At 54.9% G+C, this 25,745-nt stretch overlaps 3 protein-coding genes across 4 annotated transcripts in view; 1 reads left to right on the top strand and 2 right to left on the bottom strand.

The window, feature by feature from the left end:
• Positions 1–11,214, bottom strand: part of C5H7orf50 (chromosome 5 C7orf50 homolog) — a 62,595-nt gene extending 51,381 nt beyond the window's left edge. The window contains exons 1-2 of the mRNA XM_059699457.1: positions 11,130–11,214; positions 6,032–6,179 (exon numbers count right to left, since the gene is read on the bottom strand). Of these exons, the coding sequence (XP_059555440.1) occupies positions 6,032–6,179; positions 11,130–11,212 (231 nt within the window). The 5' untranslated portion in view covers positions 11,213–11,214. The remainder of the gene's footprint in view (positions 1–6,031; positions 6,180–11,129) is intronic.
• A 3,698-nt stretch (positions 11,215–14,912) lies between these two features.
• Positions 14,913–22,396, bottom strand: ZFAND2A (zinc finger AN1-type containing 2A). Of its 2 annotated transcripts, none has more exons than XM_059699445.1 (5): positions 21,619–22,048; positions 20,932–21,030; positions 17,199–17,293; positions 16,203–16,328; positions 14,913–15,252 (listed from the first exon to the last, which is right to left on the bottom strand). In XM_059699445.1, exons 1-5 carry the CDS (start codon positions 22,001–22,003, stop codon positions 15,097–15,099), a joined length of 861 nt encoding a protein of 286 aa, XP_059555428.1. In that variant the 5' UTR covers positions 22,004–22,048; the 3' UTR covers positions 14,913–15,096. The 2 variants fall into 2 exon arrangements, with proteins under 2 accessions (XP_059555428.1, XP_059555429.1); XM_059699446.1 differs by lacking the exon at positions 21,619–22,048 and adding an exon at positions 22,178–22,396 and having other exon boundaries at positions 14,914–15,252.
• Positions 22,397–22,469: 73 nt separating this feature from the next.
• The window catches only part of UNCX (UNC homeobox), a 38,126-nt gene continuing 34,850 nt past the window's right edge, over positions 22,470–25,745 (top strand). The window contains exon 1 of the mRNA XM_059699444.1: positions 22,470–22,765. Within this exon, the coding sequence (XP_059555427.1) occupies positions 22,597–22,765 (169 nt within the window). The 5' untranslated portion in view covers positions 22,470–22,596. The remainder of the gene's footprint in view (positions 22,766–25,745) is intronic.

Genomic DNA, 25,745 nt, shown 5'->3' with positions numbered 1-25,745 from the left:
GGGCATGAGCTCGGCTTGGGGAGGGGGGTGTCTATGGGGGGCATCTTGCCGGCATCCTTCATTCCTTCTGAACTCTGCACCGCGTCCCATGTCCCCTGATCGAAGTACAAGTTCCAAGCACTGAACAGAAGAACAGACCGATTGCTGGGATGAGATGCAAGTCCAAGAGTTTAGAGGGGGTTAACATGTTTAAAAAGGACAGAGTATACATCGAATGATAGGGTACAACTGCATCTTTCTCTGAGAAAAAAATAAAGTCAGATTCCCACCTCACATAAAACACAAATATAAATTTCAATTAGTTTAAAAAACAAAATATAAAAATCAAATTCAGCCCTAGCTGGTGTGGCTCAGTGGATAGAGCGTTGGCCTGCAGATTGAAGGGTCCTGGGTTCAATTCCAGTCAAGGGCACATGCCCAGGTTGCAGGCTCGATCCCCAGTTAGGGGGCGTGCAGGAAGCAAGCCAATCAATGATTTCCTCTCATCGTTGACGTTTCTATCTCTTTCTCCCTCTCCCCTCCTCTCTGAAATCAATAATAATAATAAAAAAAATCATCAAATTCAGAGAAAAACATGTAAGAAAATGTGTTTATAATTAACTAGAAGAAAGACTTCTTAATAATCATTATGCTATATACCTGAAACTAATGTTATGTCAATTAAACCTCAATAAAAAAATCAAAACTTAAATTTAAAATTCACCTGTCATAAAAAGTTCCTAAGAAGAATATTATCATCAAAAACCATGAAACAAATTGGGAGAAAGTATGCATGATATATACACCTGGCTTCCTCTCCCTAGTGCAGTGATGGCGAACCTTCTGAGCTCGGCGTGTCAGCATTTTGAAAAACCCTAACTTAACTCTGGTGCCGTGTCACATATAGAAATTTTTTGATATGTGCAACCACAGTAAAACAAAGACATATTTTTGGTATTTATTTTATATACTTAAATGCCATTTAACAAAGAAAAATCAACCAAAAAAATGAGTTCGCGTGTCACCTCTGACACGCGTGTCATAGGTTCGCCATCACTGCCCTAGCGACTAGCCTTCCTGGTGTTTCTTCAGTCCAGGAACACGACTTGCTTTATAGCCAGGTAGAAACATTTTACACTTTAACAATCATTTGATCCTCACAGAAGTCCCGGAGTAGGCAGATAGGAGACTCGGTAGAATCCTATTTTCTTTTCACTAGCCAGAAAACAGAGATTTAGAAAGCTTGGAAACTTGACCCGACTGAACAGAAGAAAGAAATGGTGGACCCTGACAATGACTTCAGGTTTTCTCACTGCGCAGAATATAGTCAGACACGGCTGCAGTTAAATATTTTACCCTTGGTTCTCCCTGCGTGATCTACAATAATAACCTGCTTCGTGTTGATATTTCCTGCTGTGTTGCTGACAATGACCTGAAGGAGAAGTTGGGGTGCTTCACGGGGCTGGAAAAAGTTGAGCTGCATCAGAAAGCAGGTCTAATGAAGCAAGTTTGTTCTATAAGACGCTAAGTTGACTCGCGCATGCGCCACACACACAGAGCTCACGCTGGCACCAATCGCACGAGTGTGTTTCCATGTCATTGTCGATCGTGAATTTGTTGACACTTCTGTTATAAAGGGCGGAGTGAAGTTACAATATTTCTTCCAATGAATGTCCTTTCGGTGTGCACGAATCCGTGCCCCAGGCCTCGTTAACAAGTAGCTGAAAACTGTCTGCGTCACCAGTGAGCTCTGAAGTGTGACCTACACAGGCCCACCCTTCACCCACCAGGTGAGCACGGCCAGAAGCTTGCTGACAGGCAGTCCCAGCTGCCTTGGGGAAGGGGGGGGGGAGTGTGGAGCGGGGCCCCTGGGGGGGTCAGGCGTCAGGTTCATCAGACTCGGGGTGCAGACCCTGCCCTGCCATCCCCCCAGGTGCACATCCCAGGAACGGACAGTTAGGCAGCCACACGGACACTGTTTCCAGCGGCACCTGCTGCAACCGCAGGGAAGTCACTGACCCTGGTCGATGGACTTGGCTCCTTGTCCCTGGTGCCCGCCCAGCCCAAGTCGGTCAGTTACAATTCCAGGCCTGGCAGCCCAGTGCTCAGCAGTCACAGAGGAGAAAACAGAAACAATGGGAGAGAGGAAATTCTGCTAAGGAAAACAGTCCAGGCTCCCAGGGAGCTGTTGGGCCAGATCAGCAGCCCCGCCCCTTGAGGACAAAGAGCCCACTGCCAGACCAGAAACGTTTCTTGCGGCGAATACCACTGGTCTGAGGTCTGCTGGCTCGGGCAGATGCTCCGGCCGCAGAGTTCACGGCCTCTTGGCTGCTCTGAAAGAGCCTGCAGCTCATGCCCACGTAACTGGCTGGGTTTCCAAGATTACAAACGCCGTCCGACCCTTTGGTCACGTTTCAGCCATGCCCGTGGAGACCACCCTGGGAGCATGGGGACCAACGGGCTATGGCGGGCGCCCATCACATTCTGAAGGGAAAGAGGGGCTACTATCCTCCCAAGTTACCTGACTGTGGGCAGGACGGACAGCCTGGCCCGCCCCTCGGGCCTCTCCCCTCCCCCTCACACTCAGCTGAGGGCCACGCCAGAGCGCAGTGCTTCCTTACGTGGTGCTGGGCACAGCGGCCACCACGGCCGCGCCTCCGCCGACAGTTCCCAGCCGGCTCTACGGGACCAGGCCGGGCAGGTGTCTCCTCCTGTGCTCCCCAGGTAACCGGAGCCAGGAACCTGGGAGTCCCCTGTCACCGGCCGGACAGGTGACTGCAGGCGACCCAGCCTCCGAGAGCCAGCACCGCCACCTCGGCCCTCGGCATCAGGGGCGCGGAGCAGCCAGCATTCAGGTGCCTTTGTAAGGGGAAGAGCGAGTGCTCTGCAGACACCAGGGATTCCCGGGACCGAGAGCAGCGAGAGGACCCTGCGGCCGCCCTGTCTCCAGGCGGCGAGGCTGCTCACAGCAGTAGAGGGGTGCTCGGCCCGGGTGACCACCAAGCGCAGACGCTTGACCGGCTCGAGGGTGACAGGAGCTGCGCGGTCTCCCTCGGGGGCAGAACAGACATGCTACACATGTGCTCAGGGAGAGCAGCGGGGGGAGGAGGCCAACCCGCACCAGCCCTCCCCTCCCAACCTCAAACGCACCCGAGCCAGCAGCCCGTCTCAATCCTGTTCATGGAACATTTGCTCCTCGCCACCCTTTCGTTCAAGTAAGAGACCAGCTCTGTCCTGCCCCTAAGCACAGGCTACGAGGAAGGTTCCAGAAGCTCTGAGGCCCGGCCGGTGGCTCAGTGGTTAGTGTTGACCCACGAACCAAGAGGCACTGGTTCCATTCTGGATCAGGGCACGTGCCTGGACTGTGGGCTCCATCCCCAGTAAGGGCGTGCAGGAGGCAGCCGATGGATGACTCTCTCAACAATGTTTCTACCTTTCTATCCCTCTCCCTTCTTCGACCTCTGAAATCAATAAAAACATACTTAAAAAAAAAAAAGCAGCTGTGGGAGGGGACGGCAGGGCGCACGCTGAGGCCTGGAGAACATCAGCTCAGGGGCCGGGGGCCCATCCAAGGCCCTCGCTCTCAGGTCCTCTGCAAGACGGTTACCACGGTGACGCTGAGGCCTCCACAGAGCACCCACTCTCCCTAGTCCAGGCTCACAAGGGCCAGAGCAGGTTAATGGCCAGTGAGCTGAGCAAACCCAGAAGCGGGAAGTGAGCAGAGGCCCTCACGGCCGGAGCAGCACAGGGGCGCCAGCATGGACCCTGGAGGAAGCTGGACCAGTCAGACGAGCAGACACAGCGCTGGGCCAAGCTGGGGAGGGGACTCTAACTTGGGGACACCCCCAAGGGCAATGAAGTACCACCGCTTGGGATACTTCAGCCATCCTGGCACAGGCCCAGGGCGCTGGTGCTGTGGGAAGTGACCACACGGGGACCCGCAGGCCGCCCAGACAGACATTTCCAGGCGGACAACACAGTGGCCCCTGGGGACAGAGGCGTCTCCCTTCTCCACTGGATTCCAGAGGTTCTTCCAGGACGGGGGGGGGGGGGGGGGGCACGGTACTTTTCCACAAGCTCCAGTGCCCAGAGGCGCTCCCCGGCCAGGCGGCCACCCTCCGTAAACTCAGGTGCGCGGTCAGCGCTGTCCCTCAGCAACGCCGGCCCCTCCTCCCTGCTTACCCCGAGAAGCAGCGCGAGCGGAGGCACTGCTGTCAGCGGAGCAGGGAGTGTTCTCGGGAACAGCGGCTCCACCTCCTGGGAGGCAAGAAGGGTCCTGAGGACACAAGCCCCAGCCGACCCGACTCGCTGAGACGCACCGAAACCCTCCAAGTGCCGGACCTGCTGGGCCCCCGCACCTGTGGGGGAAACCAGCAGCCCCTGGCCCCCGCTGGCCAGGTGGGGCTACACAGGCCTGGGGGGGGGGGGGGCCTCCGGGGCTGTCCGCTGGCTCGCTCTCTCCCACAGGCCGCCTCCGGGGCTGGACCCTTGGCACCTGGCGGACACTGAACCGAAGGCCGGGCCTGCCCCTGAGATGCAGACCAGCGCACACCTGGGCACCACAGGACGCGGGAGAGACCCACCCACAGGCTTGCTTTTCTCCTGCGTTTCCCAGATTTCTCTGAACCAACATGAACTTTAATAACGAAAGACAATCACTTTTAACAAAAAGAGCACCCCCTCCCCCCAAATTGTAACGCGGGCCCTATTTACCATAAAGCTGGCGTGGTCCTGCAGCGACGAGGGAAGCTGAGACTCTCGTGACAAAACTCAATCGCAAGGCGGCGTGTGCAGTTAGTTCACCCAAAGAAACGGGAGGGCCCAGAAACAGGACAGTGTCACAGCAACAGTCCACGAAAGCCACGGAGTGGCCGAGGCTCCGTAGGACAAGTGGGGGTCCTGGGTGCTGGCCTGGCCTCTTGCCCCACAGCCCAGCTAAGCCAGGCACCTTCTTTCACACACCGCCCTCCTCTGCTGCCCAGCCGGCCGGCCACACCGGTGCACGCTGCCTCCTGAGAGCAGAGCTGCCGACCGGATGGAGTCCTGGAGTGACCGACCCGTCATCAGACCCTGAGCACCTCTCGACTCCCACGGTGGCCCCGGCACGGTGGCCCCGGGGAACCCATTCCCGGGCCCAGCTGCCACACACACTCGTGCTGACATCTGCTCTAAGTGGCTCCGAGGGCCTGCTCTCCTGCCCTCGTCCCCCTGCACGACAACCTTCCCCCATGTCCTGAGCAAAGGCTACCTGTCACCTGCCCTGGGGCGGGGGCCCTCTGGGGCACAGCCACTGGCTGGTCTGGAATACAGTGTGGAAGGGAACAAACATGCCGCCAGCAGCGAGCTCCGCTGGCCCAGCCGAGGGTTCCCAGCCTTCCTTCCGAGGGAGCTGGAGGCGGCCTCGCCAGCTGTGACGGCAGGTCTCTACCGGTTAACCTGCCGGCCAGGAGTCAGGGAGCAGCCCGTGGCCACGCCAGAGCGTCCAGCTGGTCAGTTCATGGGATCAGGTCACTGACACGAGGCGGGACCACACGGCACTGCACCTGCTCGCGCGAGGTTGCCCCGCCCACCCTTCGCAGCACGGCGTGACTCCGTCTGCAAACCTGCCTTCACGTGACTGATTCTGCATCTCCCGCTGCTCTGACCACTGCACACCAGGAGCAAAATCTCACTAAGAACGTGGTGGTAACAGACACGGGCACACATATTCTGCTAAGATGAGACGCCTTCCGACACGAATTCCTACACACAGGTTCCCTGGCCGCCGGGCCACCCTGTGCACAGCCCAAAGGCCCCGCTCCAGCCCTCACCACCTGGCGCCTCCGTGGAGCCATCAAAATCCCCTGGAAACACAGATCTGGTGGCTGAGGGACAGTCATGGTGTTCCCACCTGAGAGCGACTGAGATTCCTGTCTGTCCGACGTGTGTCCGGAGGACCCTGGACATGCCCACACGTCCCAGTGCCATCCTCCGTGCCACCCAGATGCCAGCAGCACGGCCCGACCCGTCCCTCCAGGCTAGGCCACGGCGAGGCCGCGTGAGCTGCACCTACCTCAGGACGGGCGTCCGTGGAGCCCGGGGAGCCCTGTGGGGCTGCGGGTGCCGGCGGTTTCTCTGCTGCCAGCGCCTTCTTCAACTTCCTGTTCTTCTTCTCTGGCGCGCCGGGCGTCCCGGGAGCTTTCCTCTTCGGCGCGGCCATCCTGCCCCAGGAAAGCAGACGGGAAGGACCATGCTTGTACGTGCTCCCATGCGAAGCACAAAGGTGTTTCAGGGAGCGCGGAGCACGTGTAAACGTGACCGGAGGCCCATCGCCCAGCGTCATCGCCTCCGACGACCAACCCAACCATGTGGTGGGTGCCTTTCTCTTTTCTGAGGTTTTAACAGGCAGGGTCGGCAAGAGTAGGTTTACAGTTCTTCGTATGAAAAACGATACAATAGTTACTAAATAATAACACAAGAATACACTGTTTCGCTTACTCACCGCTGTAAATCTAATTTCCCCACCCTGTCTATATTCTGTATTTTTTTTGTACGTTTGTGTTTTTTAATTGACTTCTCGGAGAGGAAGGGAGAGGGAGGTGGAAGCAAGGCGAAGCATCCAGGGGCCGCCGCCTGCACGCCCGAGCCTGCCATCCGGCTCGTGCCCTGCCCGGGATGGAACCGCGACCTCCTGGCGCATGGGATGATGCTCAGCCAACCGAGCCACATGGCTGGGCTGAATTCTGTATTTCTAACTGCACACGAACACGAAGCTTTTTAACATTAAGAGAAAAGGCCCAACACATCGACTGGCTGCCTCCCGCATGCACCTCGACCGGGGCCGGAGATCAAGCCTGGGGCCGAGGCTCTTGACCAGAGTCAACCCTGCGACCCTCAGTCCAAGGGCCGATGCTCTAACCACTCAGGAAACCAGCTAGGGCAAGAGAAATATCATTTTAATGACTACCAAAATTTTCTAAAAGTGCAAATTACAGCCGAACCGGTTTGGCTCAGTGGACAGTGTCGGTCTGCGGACTCAAGGGTCCCAGGTTCGATTCCGGTCAAGGGCATGTACCTTGGTTGCGGGCACATCCCCACTGGGGGGCGTGCAGGAGGCAGCTGGTCGATCTCTCTCATCGATGTTTCCAACTCTCTATCCCTCTCCCTTCTTCTACGTAAAAAAATCAATAAAATATATTTAAAAAAAATAAAATTGCAAATTACAAAAACGTGCTATTCCCCGATTATTGACCATTTGGGGTTATTTTTATTTCCTGCTATTACACTGACCCGCACCAGAGCACTGGGCTGCTCACACGTGGAGCCCGTGCTGCACCGGCGATGGCTCCTTGGCGCGAGGAAGCGGCAGCGCCTGGGCCAACGAGGGGCTGACATGTGGCGAGGGCTGCACGGGAGCCGGTGCACCTGCTTTCTCCAGCTCCACAGGACCGAGCTCCACGCGCAAGAACAGAGAAAAGCCCACGGGTTCTAATCCAGGCGCCTTCGTGGGGCCACGGCCTGGGGAACCCGGAGGAACGGTGAAGGCTCAGGACCTCTGAGTGGGGACGTATGAAGGGACCAGGCTGACTTTCGGAAGGAGAAGCAGGAACGGAACCAACTCCAGCTGCTGGTGCCGGGGAGCCGCCAGAGCAGGAAGAAGGCCCGCCCCCACCCCACCGGCTTCGGGCCCCTGTGGGTGGAGCCTAAAAAGGAGCTGAAAACAGAGCAGCATTTTGCCCAGACGCTGCCACGTGGGCATCGTGACGCAGGGGGACCGGCGCCCCGAGCTGCGACCCTACGGTGACCAGCCTGCAGACACACGCGAGCATTTCCCGGCACTTCCTCCTTAGTGGAAATAACCCCATCACGGAGCAACAAGGGACTGAATACGTCAACCAGGACCAACCAGTGCAATGGAATCCATTCAAAAATCACAACAGCCCGGCCGTGTGGCTCAGTGGGTGAGCGTCCACCGGCAGGGTAGGGCAGCAGGCAGCCAATCAAGATTCTCTCATCAAGGATATTTCTATCTCTCTTCCTCTCCGTTCCTCTCTCTGAAATCAATAAAAACATCTTTTAAAAATCAATAAATGAGAACGCATTACAGATACAGGATGAAAAATGTAGAACACTATGTGTGGTACCACTGTCCAATTTCGTTTTTAAGAAAATGCTGACATAACAACAGGGAAAGCTCCATTTGTGTGTATATATTCCCCTAGCTATGAAAATGTCTGTGACATCAACAAAACCTTTGCCTAAGGGGTGGGGTTACAAGGAGCTATTTTTTTACAGCTCAGTTTTATCTTGCTTTTCTCAAGGCTCTATACTTGAAAAGCATAGTTAGCACTGTGATAAGAAATCTGGAAAGAATACGAGACTGTTGACAAAGGGGCTTTGAAAAGACAAAGAACTCTGCCAGCCAATTAATTACCTTGTTGAAGAAATAAGAAAAGTTTAGCACAGCGGTTCTCAACCTGTGGGTCGCGACCCCTTTGGCAGTCGAACGACCCTTTCCCAGGGGTCGCCTAAGGCCATCCTGCAGATCAGATATTTACATGACGATTCCTCACAGCAGCAACATGACAGTGATGAAGTAGCAACAAAAATAATTGTATGGTTGGGCCACAACCTAAGGAACTGTATTTAAAGGGCCAGAAGGTTGAGAACCACTGGTTTAACAAATATTTACATAACAGTTACCATAAAAGTTAAGTTAAATCTATATTCATTCTGAAAGTTATCATTAAAAAGTTTAACCACCAAGTCTATTTGCTAAAAGGGGAAAAGGCTCCCACATTATAGAAAGGTTTCTTTTAATAGTTCCAAGAGATGGCAGCTCATGAACCTGAGACAATGTTTGTATAGAAAACCCCGTTTCCTTCCACCTTCGGTTAACGCGCCGAGACCGGTCGAGGGCAAAGAGCAGCCTCTTCCACGGAGCGGGACAACTGGACGTCCACGTGCACGCGCCCCGCAGAGCCCTCTCAAAAAGGGCCAACACCCAAACGTGAGCCAAACAACCAAGTCTAAAAGGAAAACCCAGGAGCAGCGCTTCGTGGCCTGGACAGCAGCTTCTTAGCGGCGACACCCACAACGCAAGCAGCAAAGGAAAACAGCAAGTGGCTGGTCAGAATGAAAAAGGCTTGTGCAGCAACGACACAGGAAAACAAAAGGGCGCCTACACACGGAATTGGAGGACATGCACGTAAGGCTTCTATCTGACCGGAGACTTGTACCCAGAATGTGCCAGAACTCTTGCAACTCAGCAAAAAAAAAAAAAAAAAAAAAGACAAAGACAAATAGCCTTATTTAAAAATGGGCAAAGAGATCTGAATATAGAATTTCCCTAAGCGGCACAAATGGCCAATAAGCACACGGAACGATGCTCAACACCACTGTCATTCGGGAAATGCCAACCACAGGCCAGGCCACTGGAGTCGCGGGGCCGGCTAGCCAGACGCCGAGGATGGAGGATGCGAGGACCCAGGGCTCCCTCTCACGGCCGGTGGGATAGGAAACGGCCAGCCAGCCGCTTTGAAACGGGGAAGGGCACCTCCCAACTCCCAGGACGGAGGCCCCTGGGGGAGGGTCTGGGCCCCACCGTCCCCCAGGTCTAGGAGGCCAGCCCCAGGGCCCAGGGCGGTGGCTGTGCTCTGCCCACGTGGATGCAGGGCCATTCCAGTTCGGACTTGCCCACCGACACGCATGGCCTCCCACTCTGCCCTCTGCTCCCCTCCCAGCCAAGCTCTAAACCCTGTGATGACAAGCAGCCCGCCCGCCAAGCCCACCCCCATCGCCCGCTCTTTCCAGCTCACCACCTCCGCAAGCCTCCTCGCCCTCCTCATTCCACCTCCACAACCGCGTGCCCACGCCCACCATTTCAATCTCGGCCTCGCAGGCACTCAGCTCCTTCTCGGGCAAAACCCCGACTCCGCGACCTGCGCCCTGCGCCAGCGGCTGGAGGCCCCCAGGACCAGGCTGGCGGGTCTCCCCAGCGCCACCCAGGAATTCCCCCGCTTCTCCAACTGCAGCCACTGGCCAGGACCCGGGCCTGCTGGCACCTCTCCTGACCTCTCCAGCTCCAAAGTCGCCCCCAGCCCCGCCCCGGCCCCCTTCTCAGCGGAGGGCCTTAACTCCCTACCACCGACTGCCACAAGCTCCTAGGTCCTGGGACCTTCCTTCTCCCGTTGCCATGGAAACTGCAGGCTCCCACAAGGCCCAATGCTGCTCTCGGGCGCCGGGGCCCACCCCGCCTCCTGCACCCTCTTCCTCCCCTGCCCACGAGTCAAGACCCGAACAACACGCACGCACACAGCTCCTAGCAGCCCGGCCGCAGCCGCGGTTCTCAACCTGGGGGTCCAACGACCCTTCCACCGGGGTCGCCTAAGACCGTCGGAAAACACACATATAATTACATACTGTTTTTGTGAGGAATCACTATGCTTTGATGATGTTCGATTTGTGACCATGAAATTGGGGGTCACCGCAATACGAGGAACGGTACTAAAGGGTCGCGGCATCGGAAGGTTGAGAACCGCTGAAAGGATGCCTGAGCCCGGCCCGCGTGCTCAGTGACTGGGCCGCGACCTGTGAACCACGAGGTCACGGGTTCGATTCCCGCTCAGGCACGTGCCCGGCCGCGCTGGACCCCAGTGGGGGGCGTGTTTTTCTCTCACTCGTGTTTCTGTCTCTCTCTCCCCTCCTCTATGAAGTCAACAAATTACATTTTTTAAAAACGCCACCACCTCCAGCGACCCTACACCCCTACGGGCAGGGCCCCCGGGCGCCAGTGCGACACTCACCGCGGGTCAGGTTCCGCCTCCCTCGCGGGAAGACCCCCGGCTCCCGCCGCACGTGGAGAAGGCGGCGTCCTCCCCGCCCGCGCGCTGTGTCCCAGCTGCTCCGGCCTCTCCGACCCCCCAGCCCCGGCTCCGGCCGGCAAGGGCGCCGGGCCGTCCCCCCGGGGGGAGCCCCGAGAGGCGCCGTGACAGAAAGTCCGAGGCGGCGGGGGCTCAGTGTCCGCGGTCCGCAGGGCCGCCCCGAGGCCGCCGAGGCCCCGCGCCGGGCTCTCCCGCCGCCCCCGCAGCCCCGCTCGCGGCCCGCGCCCCCCGGCCCGCGCCCCCACGCGGCGGCCACCCCGACTCGGAGACTCTGCCGCGCTCGCCTACCTGCGCGTGGCCGCCGACGCCGGCTTCCGGCAGACCCAGCGCCCAGGTAACGCCGTCCCGCCCTCCGGAGCGGCGCCGCCCATTGGACGAGACCCGCCTCCGTCTCTCGGCCGACCAATAGCGAGCGGCGGCCGCCAGGGGGCGGGGCTGGGCGCGGGCCGGTAGCGTCATCTCTGGACGCCGCAAGTCGCTGCGAGCCGCCAGTTGCCAGGCAACCCCCCCCCCGACCACCCCCCCCCGACCACCCTCCCCCCCCGCACCCCCCCCCCCCCGTGTGCGGCGGTGGGTTTGGGCCCCACTCCGCGGCTTCTGGCCTGGGGCTCGGCGGCTCTGGGGCTGGGAGGCCGCCGGGTGCTGGGTCCCTCGGACTTAAATGAATGAACGACGCCTGTTGTGGTCCACGGGCATTCGTCTCAGACATTATAAACGTATATAAATTGTAAATGCTGTAATTTAAACTGTATAATGTTTAAATGTCACCAACATTACACGTGTGCGAAGGTTTCAAATGCCGTAGAGCCGCATCTGCAAGAGTGTGGTAAATTCAGGTTAGTATCTGAATCGAGGCCGGGAAAACTAAACGTCTGGGTTGTAGATACCGGAGTTAAATCCTCGTTCATTCATTCGGTTTTTAGAAATATTTCACAGTCCAGACACTTTGAGAATGGGAGGAAAGGAAGATCGCTTGTGTGGCCCACTGCCAAGGTGGGAACTGCAAAGGGGGAGGGGGTGACAGCTGGACAGGAACGTGCAGGGATGTCTCTTCAAGGCACATACCCAGAATTCCTGGGCCACAGGTATAAGCGTGTCCCATTTTAATGACTAAGGAAAGCTCTTCTCACTGCTCCCCCTGGGCCCAGCCGGTTTGGCTCAGTGGGCAGAGTGTTGCCTGTGGACGGAGGGTCCTGGGTTTGATTCCCGTCATATCCGGAGTTGCCGGCTCCATCCGCTACAGGGGTCATGCAGGAGGCAGCCAATCAATAATTCTCTCTCATTGATATTTCTCTCTCTCCCTCTCTCTTCCTCTCAAATCAATATATTTAAAAAAAAAACACACACAAAAAAACTTCTCCCACTGGGCTTTACGACGCCACGGGAAAAAAACATAGCTTCCTGCCCTGGGCAGAGACGGAGCACCGACCTACTGCTCTGGGTTCACTCAACAACCCACGCAGACTCCTGACACTAAAGGGGTTCATCCCCCCAACTTCCAACGAATATGAATGCTGGCCCTCTGTGGAAGTGTACAGTGCGATGTGGCTTACCCATTTGACACACCGCCCCATGCAACCTCATGCCCTGTCCAGAGCCACTCCGTGGCACCTTAGCTCACGTGGATGCTCATGACAGGCTGGGAAGGCAGGCAGACCAGGGCCTTGGTACTTGTGAGTGACAAGAACTTGTGGATGCAAGGAACAGAGCGAGGGCTTAGTGCTGCAGAGGGACAGGGAGCAGGGGGCCTGCTCTCCTGGCCTTGCACACCCTTGGAGCCACCTGCACGAGGACACAGGGTGCTTGGAGCTCCCGCGACACTGACGCCCCAATCCCACCTGCAGGCAGAAGCAGACCAGAGGCAGACGACGATTCTTCCTGATAAGGTGTGGGTTTTCTCCTTTAGTGTGAGGATCAGGAGCAGCGTTGTCTAACAGACAGAATGCAAGCCACCCACCTGTTTCTAAAATGTCTCGTGGGTAACCAGTTAAAAATAAAAATGGAAACCAGTGAAAAAACTTTAATATTTCATCTAATCCATCATATCCAAAATGCATTTCAACATGTAGCTGTTTTTAAGTGAGGTATTTTACTTTGAAAATTTTTGGTATTGCTTTCAAAACCAGCGTTTTATTCTCAACTTGGACAGAAATTTTCATGAGAAAGACCTGATCTATATTCAGATTTCGTGGCTTACAGTTCATAAAGTGCAGTTCACACCCCAAGTTACCCACAGACTTACACCTTTCCTAACTGGATCAAGTCAACGGCTCTAACGCTGAACAGAGCCAGAGCTCAGTGCCGGCTGCGCCGGGGCCTTCCGCGTGCTCTGTATGGGCTGTGACCACAGCAGCTCCGGTGCAGCAGCATCACCCGAGAACTTGTTGGGTCTAACCTTTCCGTCAGGTGTCCAGCTGCGAGAATTCTCAGGGTCCACCCAGGCCCCCAGAATCACACTCTGGGGTGGGGCCTGCACTGCTCTAACAGTGCCTCTGGGCGATTCTGACGCATTTGGAACACACCCCACAAGAAGAGCACCCACTTGTACATCGGACTGAATACAAGCCCCTCCTCCTCACCTTCTGGGCTGTGAGCCCAGGGGAGTGGCTGCGTGGATCTGCTAGCCCAGGCCAGCGGGTGTCTGAGTGCACGGCTGGGTGACCGGTGGGCTAACTCGGACAGCACTGTCCCCCGCTTCCTAACACTCCAGGTCTCAGGAGAGAGCTCTTGCCACGCACTGAGGTTCCAGTCTCAGTCCCGCTGGGGGTCAGCGCGGTCACAGACTCTCAGGGGAGTGGGTGGTGGGTGGGGCCGCCCCCTTTCCTGAGCTGATGGCCACAGTGCGACCACCTCTCTGCTGTTTAGGTGGTGAAGCTTCTTCAGAGTCGGGGCCTGACAGACAGCTCGGGCAGCGCCGCCCTGACCGGCTCACGCGGCCCCTTGCTCTTCAAGCGGCTTCCTTTTATTTGGAGGGAGGGAGGGTGTGGAGCAATGTACCCCACCTGAGGGTAGGAGTGCCCTCGGACTGCTTATCTCGCGGAAGGACTTATGTACTCAGTGGGGAAGGTTCGTTTCAGACCTTTGCCGTGAGGAGTAGGAAAGCGCCCGAGCGCCCACGTTCCCCACAAGGGCGGTGGGACACACGAACAAGCCTCTGCAGCTGGCGCAGACCCAGGCGTCATCGCCTCGCTTTCGACCTGAGAGAGAACGAACGAGGACTTCCTTCTTACCCGTGCCCCGTTAACTAAGGTGCAGCGCACGTCGGCCCAACATGGTGCTGCAGAAACCCTCAAATGTCGCTGCCGGACCACGGTGCTCGGTGCTCAGGAGCCAGCTGCACCTGTAACCTGGGGCCCTGCCCCCTCCCCCACCCCCCAAAAGCCACTAGACCCACGCGTGCCATCTGGACTAACGCCTGAGTCGCTGAGCCAGCCAGCGGGGGTGGCAGTGTGTTCAAAGGGCCCGACGGTTCGGATTCAGCGGCTCTCGCAGCTGGACACCTGCACGGAAAGGCTAGACCCACAGTCAGCCGACGCCTTCCCAGCTTCGCACGGAGCCACAGGCAGTTAGGGCAGAGTCAACCCTGAGCCCACAGCCGGGAGTGTAACAAGCAGATGCAACCAAAAAGAACTCCCATTTCTATTCCACAGCAAGTTCAGGCAGATGCTTCTACTGACCCAACGCAGTCCTCTGGTTAACACCAGTGAGTGGGCTCACTGTGTCCCCCAAACGGCAGGTTGCAGTCCTAACCCTCGGAGCATGAGCGTGTGATGCAGGGCCGCCGCCGATGTCATGTTAAGATGAGTCACAGTGGAGCGGGGTGGGCTCATAAGAAGGGGACATTGGGCACAGGGAGAGCACCGGGCTGATGTCTACAAGCCAAGGACGCCAAGACTGACAGCGCCCACGCAGCGAGGGGAGAGGCTGGCACAGACTCTCCCTCAGAACCTCCAGGGGAACCAGCCCCGACACCCTGATCTCAGCTTCAGCCTCCAGAACTGGAACTGAGACGAGGAATTCTATTGTTTGAGCCACCGTTAGTGGTTCTTTGTTACGGCCGCCCCAGGAAACAACACAGCTAGACTCCAGCTTTAATTTAGAATCCAACTTTAATGAAGATTATATTCATGCAAACTCCTGCATCCACCACTTGACAGAGAACAACGCTCCAGGCTGCTCACCGCCCTCCATGGGCGGGAAGCTGGCTCTACCCTCGTCCGGGGAGGCGTCAGGCCAGCACCCCGGCTGGGACTTCTCACCCCCCGATGCTGACGGCTCTGCTCCCGTGTGTGCAGCTGTGATCCAGGGGATGTCTGTGTTGAATACAGAAGTTGCCACGACACTGGTCACAAGCCACTGGCAGCATCTCTTTCTTCTTACACCCCTTTTTCGAGCACCGGAAGGTGAAAACCTGAGAAAGCCATTTACTTCAGTATTTCAATTGCGTCCATAAGCAATTCTTTAACAAGCCCCATAGTAAGACCATTAACATTTACCTAGAAACAGTTTTTAGGTACTAGGAATGAAGAGGTCAAGGTTTTATTCAAACATCCTATATAATAAAAGGCTAATATGCAAATCAACTGAACAGTGGATCGACCGGTCGCGATGACGTGCACTGACCACCAGAGGGCAGACACCTGGAGAAAACACAGTTGCCCTAAACGAACCACATGGCTGCAAGGTGAGAGGCGCGGCTGCACGCCCCATACGCAGGGGCACAAGTCTGTGAAGTCACGCTGATTAATAGCTCGGCCGCCAAGGAGCATGCTGGTCCTCTCAGCTTCCTCCTCCTGCGCTTCCCCAGGAGGTGCTTAGGGGGAAGTAGGCACTCACAGAACAGCTCTCGAGAACCACACTAACTCTCCACCGTGGGAGAAAGTGTGAGGTTCCCGTAAAGAAAGCAAATCTGTGCTGGCCGGTGCCTCAGTGGTTAGAGCACCGGCCTGCTCACCAAAGGATCACAGGTTTGACTCTTGGTCAACAGCACGTAGCTGGGTTGCAGGTTCAATCTCAGGACATCGGGGCACATGTGGGAGGCAACCAATTGATGTGTTCCTCTCACATCAATGTTTCTCTCTCCCCCCCGCCCCCTTCCTCCCTTCCACACTCTCTAAAAATCAAGGGGGAAAAATACCCTCAGGTGAGGATTAACACACAAAAAAAGAAAGCAAATCCTAACATAGACCCGAATACTCAGAGAATGTGTTTATTTGACTGTAAAAGCCTATGCTACTCACAACACCAACTTTTATTAGAGCTTCAGTTAGTACACAAACTATCAGGACGAATTCTGAGTGATAACTGGCCCGTTCCCCTAAGGAAAACCACTCACAGAGCCGACAGGGAACCGGCCCTCACCTTCTCCTTCCCAGGACGGCAGCTACAATCTCTGTCCATGTGCTCACCAATCACCACATCCGGGACCTCTCCCTTCTTCCCTGGGACTGGGCGGTGACACAGCGGGCACACTGGGACCCGAGCATCCTAAAAGAATGAGCATAAGACGACATTCCAGATTCAGGCAATGGAAACTCACATGAGAAAAAGGCAAGATGGTGCAGTTGCATAAAAGGCAGCCAGGTGCCTAACAACCCGTGAGAACACAGCTCCCAGCAGCGGAACGCCTCACACGGTCAAAGCCACCTCCGAGCCTGGGCAGGAGCTGAGGAAACTTCGCTCAGTAAGAACACTGAGGTGACAACTGACATCCGGAAGGTGGCAGGTAATCCCAGAATGACGGGGGCCTACAGTCTGGGGCTGAGCTGAAAAGTCACCCAGGAATGCTCCCCCAGCTAGCAAGTCTAAGAAATAAAGCATTACCACTGATCTCCAAGGCAGAGCCTCGCTAGGGACAGGCGAGGTCAAGCCAACAAATGAAGGGAGCACTTGGGCCTGGTCATCGGTGCCTGTAAACATGAGTGTGTGTGAGTCACCTCCCGCACCTCGCGACCTGGAATACGCTGGAGGCTCAGATGCCAGCCGGCACTGATCAAAGCATGTGACGCCAAGTCATTCCCATTTCTGCTGCCCATGACGAAGCAGCAGAGTGCCGAGAGAGCTCTCCGAGGCAGTCCCCGCGCCGCCCAGAAACAGTGCCTCCAGGCCGGGCGCCACCTGCAGAAGTCCATCGAGGGCAGTGCTGCCCGGAACGTCCTGTGATGGCGGAGATGCTCCATATCCACACCACCCAACAGAGCACAGCAATCACTGTCCTGTGATTACTCAACACCCGGAACGGGGCCAGTGTGACTAAGACACTGACATTAACCAAGTTATGAGGCTGGTGTCTATCTTGGACAGCACAGTTTTAAAGAGTAAGAACTAGAATCTTTCTAATAAAGCATGATAAATTACCTTCTTGTATGCAAAGGGACATTTATGTGCAGCGTAGGTAAAATGATCTTTACAGAAATCTTGCTCACATACATCACATTTCAATGGAAGAAAATCTAAAAAAAAAACCAACAACAACACAAAACAGTAAAGTGATTTAAGGACTAGAACAAAAGAATTATAGATCACTAGTGGTCTGGTTCACGGATTCGTGCACATGGAAAGGAAATTAATTAGAAGAAATATTTTAATATCGCTATTCTCCCTTTCTCTATAATAGAAGTGTCAGAGATGAAAGAAAATTAGTAAAATGTATATGAAAATAACATATAAATTAATAAACAATAACATTATATAACAAAGAGATGATATAAAAACAAAAATGATATAAAAACATTGATAAAAACAATGACTGATTAATTTGTTAAACTTATTCTAATATCTCCCTGTACACCACATTAAGAGTAAAAACACTTTCGGAGTGCTTGACTCATTTCCCTTGTGATCAAGTATTTACAACTTTAATTTGAATGTCACACACTCTTCGAACTCGAGAGAAAGCAACATGTAACTGACCATGTGTGAAAGCAGGCTCAGGTAGGACTATTCCTACTCTGTCTAGTTTGTCCTGGTGATTTATTAATTGTCATCGCAAACGCTGGTATCACGGGAAACTGTCTTCGAATTAATTTAAATGAGGCCAGTGTCAGACGGGGACAAATCAATTCTTGGAATCAGAACCTCTCCCTCTGCAGATCCTGTTAATACTTCAGCTTCGATTATGTTAGGTCGCAGTCTTCTGATAATAAATCTAGTGCCATTACAAAGACCCCATTTACTATTAAGATTTCTCAGTAGCATGAGGATTGTGTCTACTTTCAATTTTAACTTATGACCTGGCATTCCCGAAGGAATAATACTATTAAGAAATTCGATGGGAAAATTTTCCTTTTCAGCATCATCCACTGAATCGATGGAATCAGCACTCAAATAGATGTGAAAATCTCCATCGAGTATATCCAAAATTTCTTCATTTAATTTATGAACATGCTCATTTTTAGGACAAAGAATCACATGCTTAGATATATTTTTATTATCTATAGATATACTATTTCCAAAGGTAGCTTCAATAATAGATCCATTACAAATCATTTCACAGGGGATTTCAATAATATCCACTCCAAGAACTTATATGTATCGTGCGTGCTCAAGTCATCATTCATTTTTAAACGAGTTTCCAGGTGCATGAATTCATGCACATTGAAAGGAAATTAATTAGAAGAAATATTTTTTTTTAATTTTATTGCTTAAAGTATTACAAAGGGTATTACATATGTATCCATTTTATCCCCCCGCCCTAGACAGTCCCCTAGCCTCCCCAATCCCCCAGTGTCTTATGTCCATTGGTTATGCTTATATGCATGCATACAAGTCCTTTAGTTGATCTCTTACCCCCCTACCTCCTGCCCCCCAACCCTCCCCAGCCTTCCCGCTGCAGTTTGACAATCTGTTTGAGGCAGCTCTGCCTCTGTATCTATTATTGTTCAAAAGTTTATAAAGAAGAAATATTTTAATATTGCTATTCGTCCTTTCTTTGTAGTAGGAGTGTCAACCAGATTCACGATCGACAATGACAGATTGAAACCCATGTGTACGATTGGTGCCAGCGAGAGCTTTATTCTATATAATAAAAGCCTAATATGCTAAGTGTCGGGTCGACAGGTCAGCCATTCAACCAACCAAAGCGTAACATGCTAATGATATATGCTAAGGCTGCTCAACTGCTCGCCATGACGTGCACTGACCACCAGAGGGCAGACAGTCGACCGGTAGGTTAGCTTGCTGCTGGGGTCCAGCTGATGGGGACTGCATGAGACAGGCCCTGGAGCCCTCCCGCATCCCTCCCCAGCCCTGATCGTGCACCAGTGGGGTCCCTTGGATGAATTCGTGGACCAGGCCTCTAATATATACAAACTTGCTTAATTAGACCTGCTTTCCGATGCAGCTCAACTTTTTCCAGTCCAGTGAAGCACCCCAACTTCTCTTCCAGGTAATGTCAGCAACACAGCAGGAAATATCAAGATGAAGCAGGTTATTATTGCAGATCACGCAGGGAGAACAGAGGGTAAAATATTTAACTGCAGCCATGTCTGACTATATTCTGCGCAGTGAGAAAACCTGAAGTCGTTTTCAAGTTCCACCATTCTTTTCAGTCAGGTCAAGTTTCTAAACTTTCTAAATCTCCATTTTCTGGCTAGTGAAAAGAAAATAGGATCCCACTGAGTCTCCTAGGAATCTGCCTACTCCAGGACTTCAGTGAGGATCAAATGAGATGAGACACGGGAAAACGCTTCACAAACATTTGGTTAAATTGTAAAATGTCTGCACCTGGCTATAAAGCAAGTCGTGTTCCTGAGCTGAAGAAACTGCAAGGAGGCTAGTTGCTAGGGAGAGGAAGCTGGGCGTTGCTATGTGACGTCATTACCCGGCACCCACAGTGACCCCTTCCAGGCTGGGCTGGACTATGGGCAGCATTTTATGCCATGGGGTCTTGGCAGCGTTGTGATTCGGTGGGGTGTTGCCCCAGGGTGGTGGTGGGGCCTGTGTCCTACTTGGGGGAAGCTGAGTGTTGGTTTGTTGGCATCAGCTCCGTGGTGCCATTTATTATATTTAAATGGCCAGTGTGAGTCATGGCAGCTCCTGCATTGAGCATCTGCCCCCTGGTGGTCAGTGCACATCGTAGCAACCAGTCGGACAGACACTTAGCCTTTTATATATAGAGAGACTAGGGGCCCAGTGCCTGGATTTGTGCACTGGTGGAGTCCCTTGGCCTGGCCTGCAGACATCCCCCGAGGAGTCCCGGATTGCAAGAGGTCACAGGCTAGGCCAAGGGACCCCACTGGTGCACGATTGGGGCTGGGGAGGGACCGCAGGAGGGCTCCAGGGTGTGTCCGGATCATCTTGCCTAGTCCCAATCAACCAGACCCCAGCAGGAAGCTAACCTACCGGTCGGAGTGTCTGCCCCCTGGTCATCAGTGTGTGTCATAGTGACTGGTTGAACCAACGGTTGAACACATAGCATATTAGGCTTTTAGTATATAGGACTAGAGGCCCAGTGCACAAAATCTGTACACTGTGTGGGACCAGGGGTCCCTCAACCCAGCCTGCACCTCTCGCAGTCCAGGACCCCTCGCTCCTTACCACCCGCCTGCTAGCTGCTCCTTACAGCTCAGCTGGCTGCTCTTAGTGCTGTGGAGGCGGGAGAGGCTCCTGCCATCATTGTTGCGCTCTCCAGCCATGAGCCTGGCTCCTGGCTGAGCGGTGCTCTCCCTGTGGGAGTGCACTGACCACCAGGGGGCAGCCCCTGCATTGAGTGTCTGGCCCCTGGTGGTCAGTGCGCATCATAGTGACTGGTCAATTTGCCGTTTGGTGGATTGCTATTAGGGTTTAATTATGTAGGATAGGATAGTAAACAGGTATTCACCTACACTAAGTTCTTTATGACTGACTGTCAAATACATCTTTGAGGTACTCCTCATGAGAAAAAAATGGGGGTCACGAACTTCACAGTGCCAGCAACACCGAGGAACCTGTAAATCTATCTTTTCAAAGGAGAGTCCATCACGAGTATTTCAGCAGCGCACTTCTCACTTCTATCCACTTGGTCCTGGCAACTACTGTAGCGGCCACTTCTCCCCTACAGAATAGCCAACAAAATACCCATTTCCTATTAACATCTCTTAAAAGTGCTTACCTAGCTGCCTGCAGGTCTTTTCTGAACAATGCTTCCCCAAGTCAGGGAACTCCATGGGGAGAAAGCGTCCCGAACACAGAGGGCAGAGTGTAGCAGCACCTAGGAGAACTAGAACCGTTAGGAGGAGCGCCAGGGCGGCTGGTGCTGGCCACCAGGATTTGTAACTTGCAGCTAAAGAGAGCAGGCAAATACGTTCCGTAGGGACCGTTAATAAATGTCCCCGTCAGCCCGGGCCCCTTCGGGAGGAAAGATTCACAAATTCTTTTCTTTCAACACAGAGAAAAATGGGGGGGGGGGGGGACACAAGTACCAGCTCATTTGGAATCGAGCCCATTGAGATGCAGGTTTTCAGTCCTTTCCCTTCCTGCCGTGTGGAGCTCACCCCAATTCAGGATTTCAGCGAAACCAAAGTTTGACTCGTGTGGGTGTGGGCAGGGCTTTCCACTTTCAATCTAGCGGCTGCCAGTGGACGTTGCAGCCCCGGTGGCGCTTAGGGCACAATTAATTCCTTCTACTGGACACACTTGGGGACATAAACAACCCTCTGTTACCAGGCGCTAAGTCACACTAGGTGACGACTTCCCCTCGCTGCTCTCCGACACCCCCTTATGCATCGGGTTTTACTTAGAACTTGTTCCTTAACGACAATCTGGGGCTCATCAGGGCGGCGGCAAGCTGTTGACTCACCGAGGAAAACGGAGACAACTGGAGAAGCCACTGCGCCTCCCCAGGCGCCCGCGGGGACCGGTCCCGCCTGGTCTGAGAACTCTCGTCCCTCCCAGAGCTCAAACCCCGACGGCCTTCCGGACCGTCCCTCCGGGGAGCGTCGCCTATGCTGCCCCCTCGCGTCGGTGCAGGGCCGCTCCCTCCAAAGGGCCTCTGCTGCCATCCTCACCCCCGCACCCAAACCACGGAGCCGCGGCTCTTCCGGGGTCCCGCAACCCTCCCGGCACGGTCGGTTCCCAACCGCAGACCCGTCCTCTACTGTCAACCCTGCGGGTGCTCCGACCTCGGTCCTGGACACCGCAGCAGGGGCTTGAGAGCCTGACCCGGGGTAGCCCTGCTGGAACATCAGCGCGCTAATCCGTCCCACAGGCTGGAGCCCTGCTGCGGCCCCTGCCCTGGACCGCGGTCACTGCGCCCCGCCCCCAGCCCGGCCCCCGGCCCCGGCCTCAGCCCTGGACCCCGGCCCCGCTGCTCCTGCCCAGCGCCAGCCCCGCCCCCAGCCTGGACCCCGGCCCCGCACCTGGCTCTCGTCGAAGGCCGGCGCAGCCGCGGAGGCGAGCCGGAGGTGGCGCAGCCGGGGAACGGGGTGGTCCTCTTCCGCGGCCCAAGGCCGAAAGGACGGGGGAAACTGGGCCCCAGAAGCGACCGTGGTCCGCCCGAGCCCGGGAGAGAGAGCGGCATCGCGCCACCCCAAGGTCCCTGCCATTTATTCCCGGCTGACGCGTCAGAGAACCGCCAGGACGCCCGCGTTCCCGAGCACCCACCTCCGGAGAGGCCAATCCCGTCCCGCCGTTCAGGGCGCGCCCCGGAACGTCATCGGAAGTCCGACCAATCCCGTCTTGTCGCGACCGCGTCGGCCCGCCCACTCCTCGACGCCCCGCCTCCCTTCTCCAACAGGCGCGCAGCTTCTCGAAGCTCAGTCAGAGCTGCGCAGTCACCATGACGCAGCTCCGCGCAGGCGCACTGGGCTCACCGCCAGGCGCGGGAAATTGGAGTCTCGGCGCGAGCGCGTGTGGCCGGTTGGCCTCGCGCCCGCGCAGATGGACGGACCACGCTGGACCGACCGCGCTGGGCGGTGCCGGCGGGCGGCGCGGAGGGCCGCAGCGAGGTACGCAGCTGTCAGGGCAGTGGCCCGCGGGGTCAGCGAGGCTGGGGTGCCGGGTCGCCCCCAGGTTCTCGGGCGCCGCCGGGGGAGAAAAAGCCCTTCTTTCCGGAAGAACGCGGATGGTTAAAGGTGCACTGTGGGGCGTGGGCCTGGACATGGGCCGGGACGTGGCCATGGCAGCCGCACTCACCAGGCCTCGCCTCAGCGTCACGAGGTCACGACGTCACGACGTCCCCCACAAGGGCCATCGCTGCTGGTCTGTGAGCCGGGTGAGCCAGCCGGCTCCGTGTGTTTCCGTCGAAAGGTTGAAACGGCGGCAGCCTGAACTTGCGCCCCCACCGCCGTCTTTCCTCCGTGTCTCACCGCACAGCCTTCCGGGGCGCCCACTTGGCCGTCCCGCAGAGCAGACGCCACAGGAAGCACGGAAATGCCAGCGCCCCACGGACCCCGCCGCCAGACAGACCCCCGTTCACCTATCGGAGCGGAAACAAGAAAGCAGTGGCACCTGTGGGACCTCCGCTGGGACTGTGCCCGCCCATCCGCCTGCAGGGTTCCTGCACCCTGGCCGGGGCCCAACCGCCCAGGAAGCTCTGCAAGCCTGGATTCTGGAGTTACGGCCTCAGCAAGTAGGCAGGTGCACAAAGGTGGAGTGGAAAGCAGCAAGGTTAGACTGTGTGTGTATGTGTGTGCGCGGGCGTGCACGCGCATTTATGCACATGCTAGAGGCCCAGTGCACGAAAATTCGTGCAAGAGAAGGCCTTTCCGCCGGCACCCGCCTTTCTCCGGTCCAGGACCCGGGCTTCCCCCCCCACCTTCCCCCAGACCCCGGCTTCGTCAGGAAGACGTCTGGTCAATTAGCATATTACCCCTTTATTATTATAGAGATGCTCATTTCCCCCAGTCTTTTTCTGAGCTGTTTGAGAGCATGCTCTACACATGACAGGAACCCCGGATACTCCCCTGTGTATTTCCCAAAAAGCAGACACTCCTACATAACAATTCTCCACCCAACCATGCAGATGAAGTCACCATTCAAACAATACCGTTTCAATCCACAGACCCCATTTGAATTCTGTCAACAGTGTTCCCCACTCCCCACCCCCAGGATCTCACCCACAATCACATGTTTAGTCCCCTCCAACCTAGGACCGGTCCTCTGTCATTCCTGTCCCTGATAGTTTTTCGGTGTCAATTAAAAATCATAGACTTTTGCCCTAACTGGTTTGGCTCAGTGGATAGAGCATCAGCCTGTGGACTAACGGGTCCCAGGTTCTGTTCTGATCAAGGGCACATAACTTGGTTACAGGTTCTATCCCTGGCCCTGGTCGAGGCACGTGGCCGGCCACCAATCTGTGTGTCTCTCTCACATTGATGTTCTCTCTCTGCCTCCCCCTCCCTTCCACTTTCTCTAGAAATCAATGGGAAAATATCCTCAGATGAGGATTAATGACAGAAACACACACACATACACCAAAAAGAAAAATCACAGACTTTTGCCCCGCCAGTGTGACTCTGGTTGAGTGTCAACCCATGAACCAAGGGGTCACCGGTTCGCCCTAGCCAGTTTTGCTCAGTGGTGGGAGCATTAGCCCACTCCATGGACTGAAGGGTCCCGAGTTCGATTCCAGTCAAGGGCACGTAGCTCCCGAAGACTGGAGGTTCAATCTCTGGCCCCAGTCTGGGCACCTGAGAGAGGCAACAAATTAATGTGTGTCTCTCTGTCTCTCCCCCTCCCTTCCACTCTGTCTAAAAATTGGTGGGGAAAAAAAATACCCTCAGGTGAGGATTAACAACAACCACAAAAAAAGGTATCCTATTCCATTTCTGGTCAGGGCACATGCCTAGGTTGTGGGCTCCAACCCCAGTGGGAGGCAGCCCATTGATGTTTCTCAATGATGTCTCTATCTGTCCCTCTCCCTTCCTCTCTAAAAATCAATTAAAAAACATTAAAAAACACACAGACTATTCATACATAGAAGTAGTCAGGGTTCTTTGGAAAAGACAGTGCTGGAAAAAATAGAAAGCGACAGTGAAAGAGAAAGACCCAATAGGAGATGGATGGCCTCCATCACAGAAGCCACCAGCTGAGTCTCCAAGACCTGAGCAGGGCTACGGAGGACAGGACACAACGTCACTCATCACAGGGTTGCCAGGAGTCCGAGTGCACTCAATGGCACGTACACAAGATGACTCACTCAGGGTCCGTCGATGTGTCATCAGGACAGGACCGGATGTGTTTTCTCAGCAGGAAGACGACAGAAACGGTGCTCATCTGGGGCACAAGATTGCAGCCCGTCCTGCCGTGGGTGATACTGATCTCCAGTGCCAGTCATGGCAGTGTCTGCGAGGTTTCTCCCTTTCTCCATTTGTAGGTTGATTAGTGTTCTGTAGGGAGAGGTTCTGAGATCCCACCGTCATCTTTTTCTTCATCCACCTCTGCCTGACTTGCTTGACCTTTACCAATGACTTCTGCCTGAATCACTGTGGTCCTTGCCAAATATACTGTGCAGTTTCTAAAATGCCCATCATCTGTTCTACATTTATCAGTTGGCATTCTTAAGGAAAAGATTTTCCTTCTCTTTAATTTTTACTCATCTGTGTATAGCAGTATGGATTCATGGATTTGTATTTTATTCCATGGGTAGTATTCTATTGCTATTATTATCTATTTTGATGTTCAAATTGTTCAAGTTTGGTCACTGAGAGCCTCATCCAGCTGGATCCTGAATTCTTTTGACATGTCCCCATCATTCTTCAAACCCTTCCTTATCTTCTGGCGCAAGATGTTCCAGGCTCAATGGAACATCTTCTGGCCCAGCCCTGGAATCAGCATTTCTCCAACACCTCTGTTTCTTTTTAATGGAGGATGGTATTTAGAAAGCAAGATTTCCTTGGCTGGCTTGGCTCAGTGGTTGAGTGTCAACCTATGAACCAGGAGGTCACGGTTTGATTCCCAATCAGGGCACATGCCCGGGTTTAGGGC

This window comes from Myotis daubentonii, chromosome 5 (genome assembly GCF_963259705.1).
Source record: "Myotis daubentonii chromosome 5, mMyoDau2.1, whole genome shotgun sequence".
NCBI lineage: Eukaryota > Metazoa > Chordata > Mammalia > Chiroptera > Vespertilionidae > Myotis > Myotis daubentonii.
The sequence above is the reverse complement of the archived record's forward strand: the minus strand, read 5'-3'. Positions and strand labels throughout refer to the sequence as shown.

Excerpts from the sequence above, each read along its gene's own strand:
- ZFAND2A (XM_059699445.1), bottom strand. The coding sequence starts at position 22,003 with ATGTTCCAGCAGGGCTACCCCGGGTCAGGCTCTCAAGCCCCTGCTGCG. Across the intron at positions 16,329-17,198 it reads GTCCCTTTGCATACAAGAAG|GATGCTCGGGTCCCAGTGTG; the intron begins GTAATTTATCAT and ends TCATTCTTTTAG. Across the intron at positions 15,253-16,202 it reads GCCGTCCTGGGAAGGAGAAG|GTTTTCACCTTCCGGTGCTC; the intron begins GTGAGGGCCGGT and ends TGGCTTTCTCAG.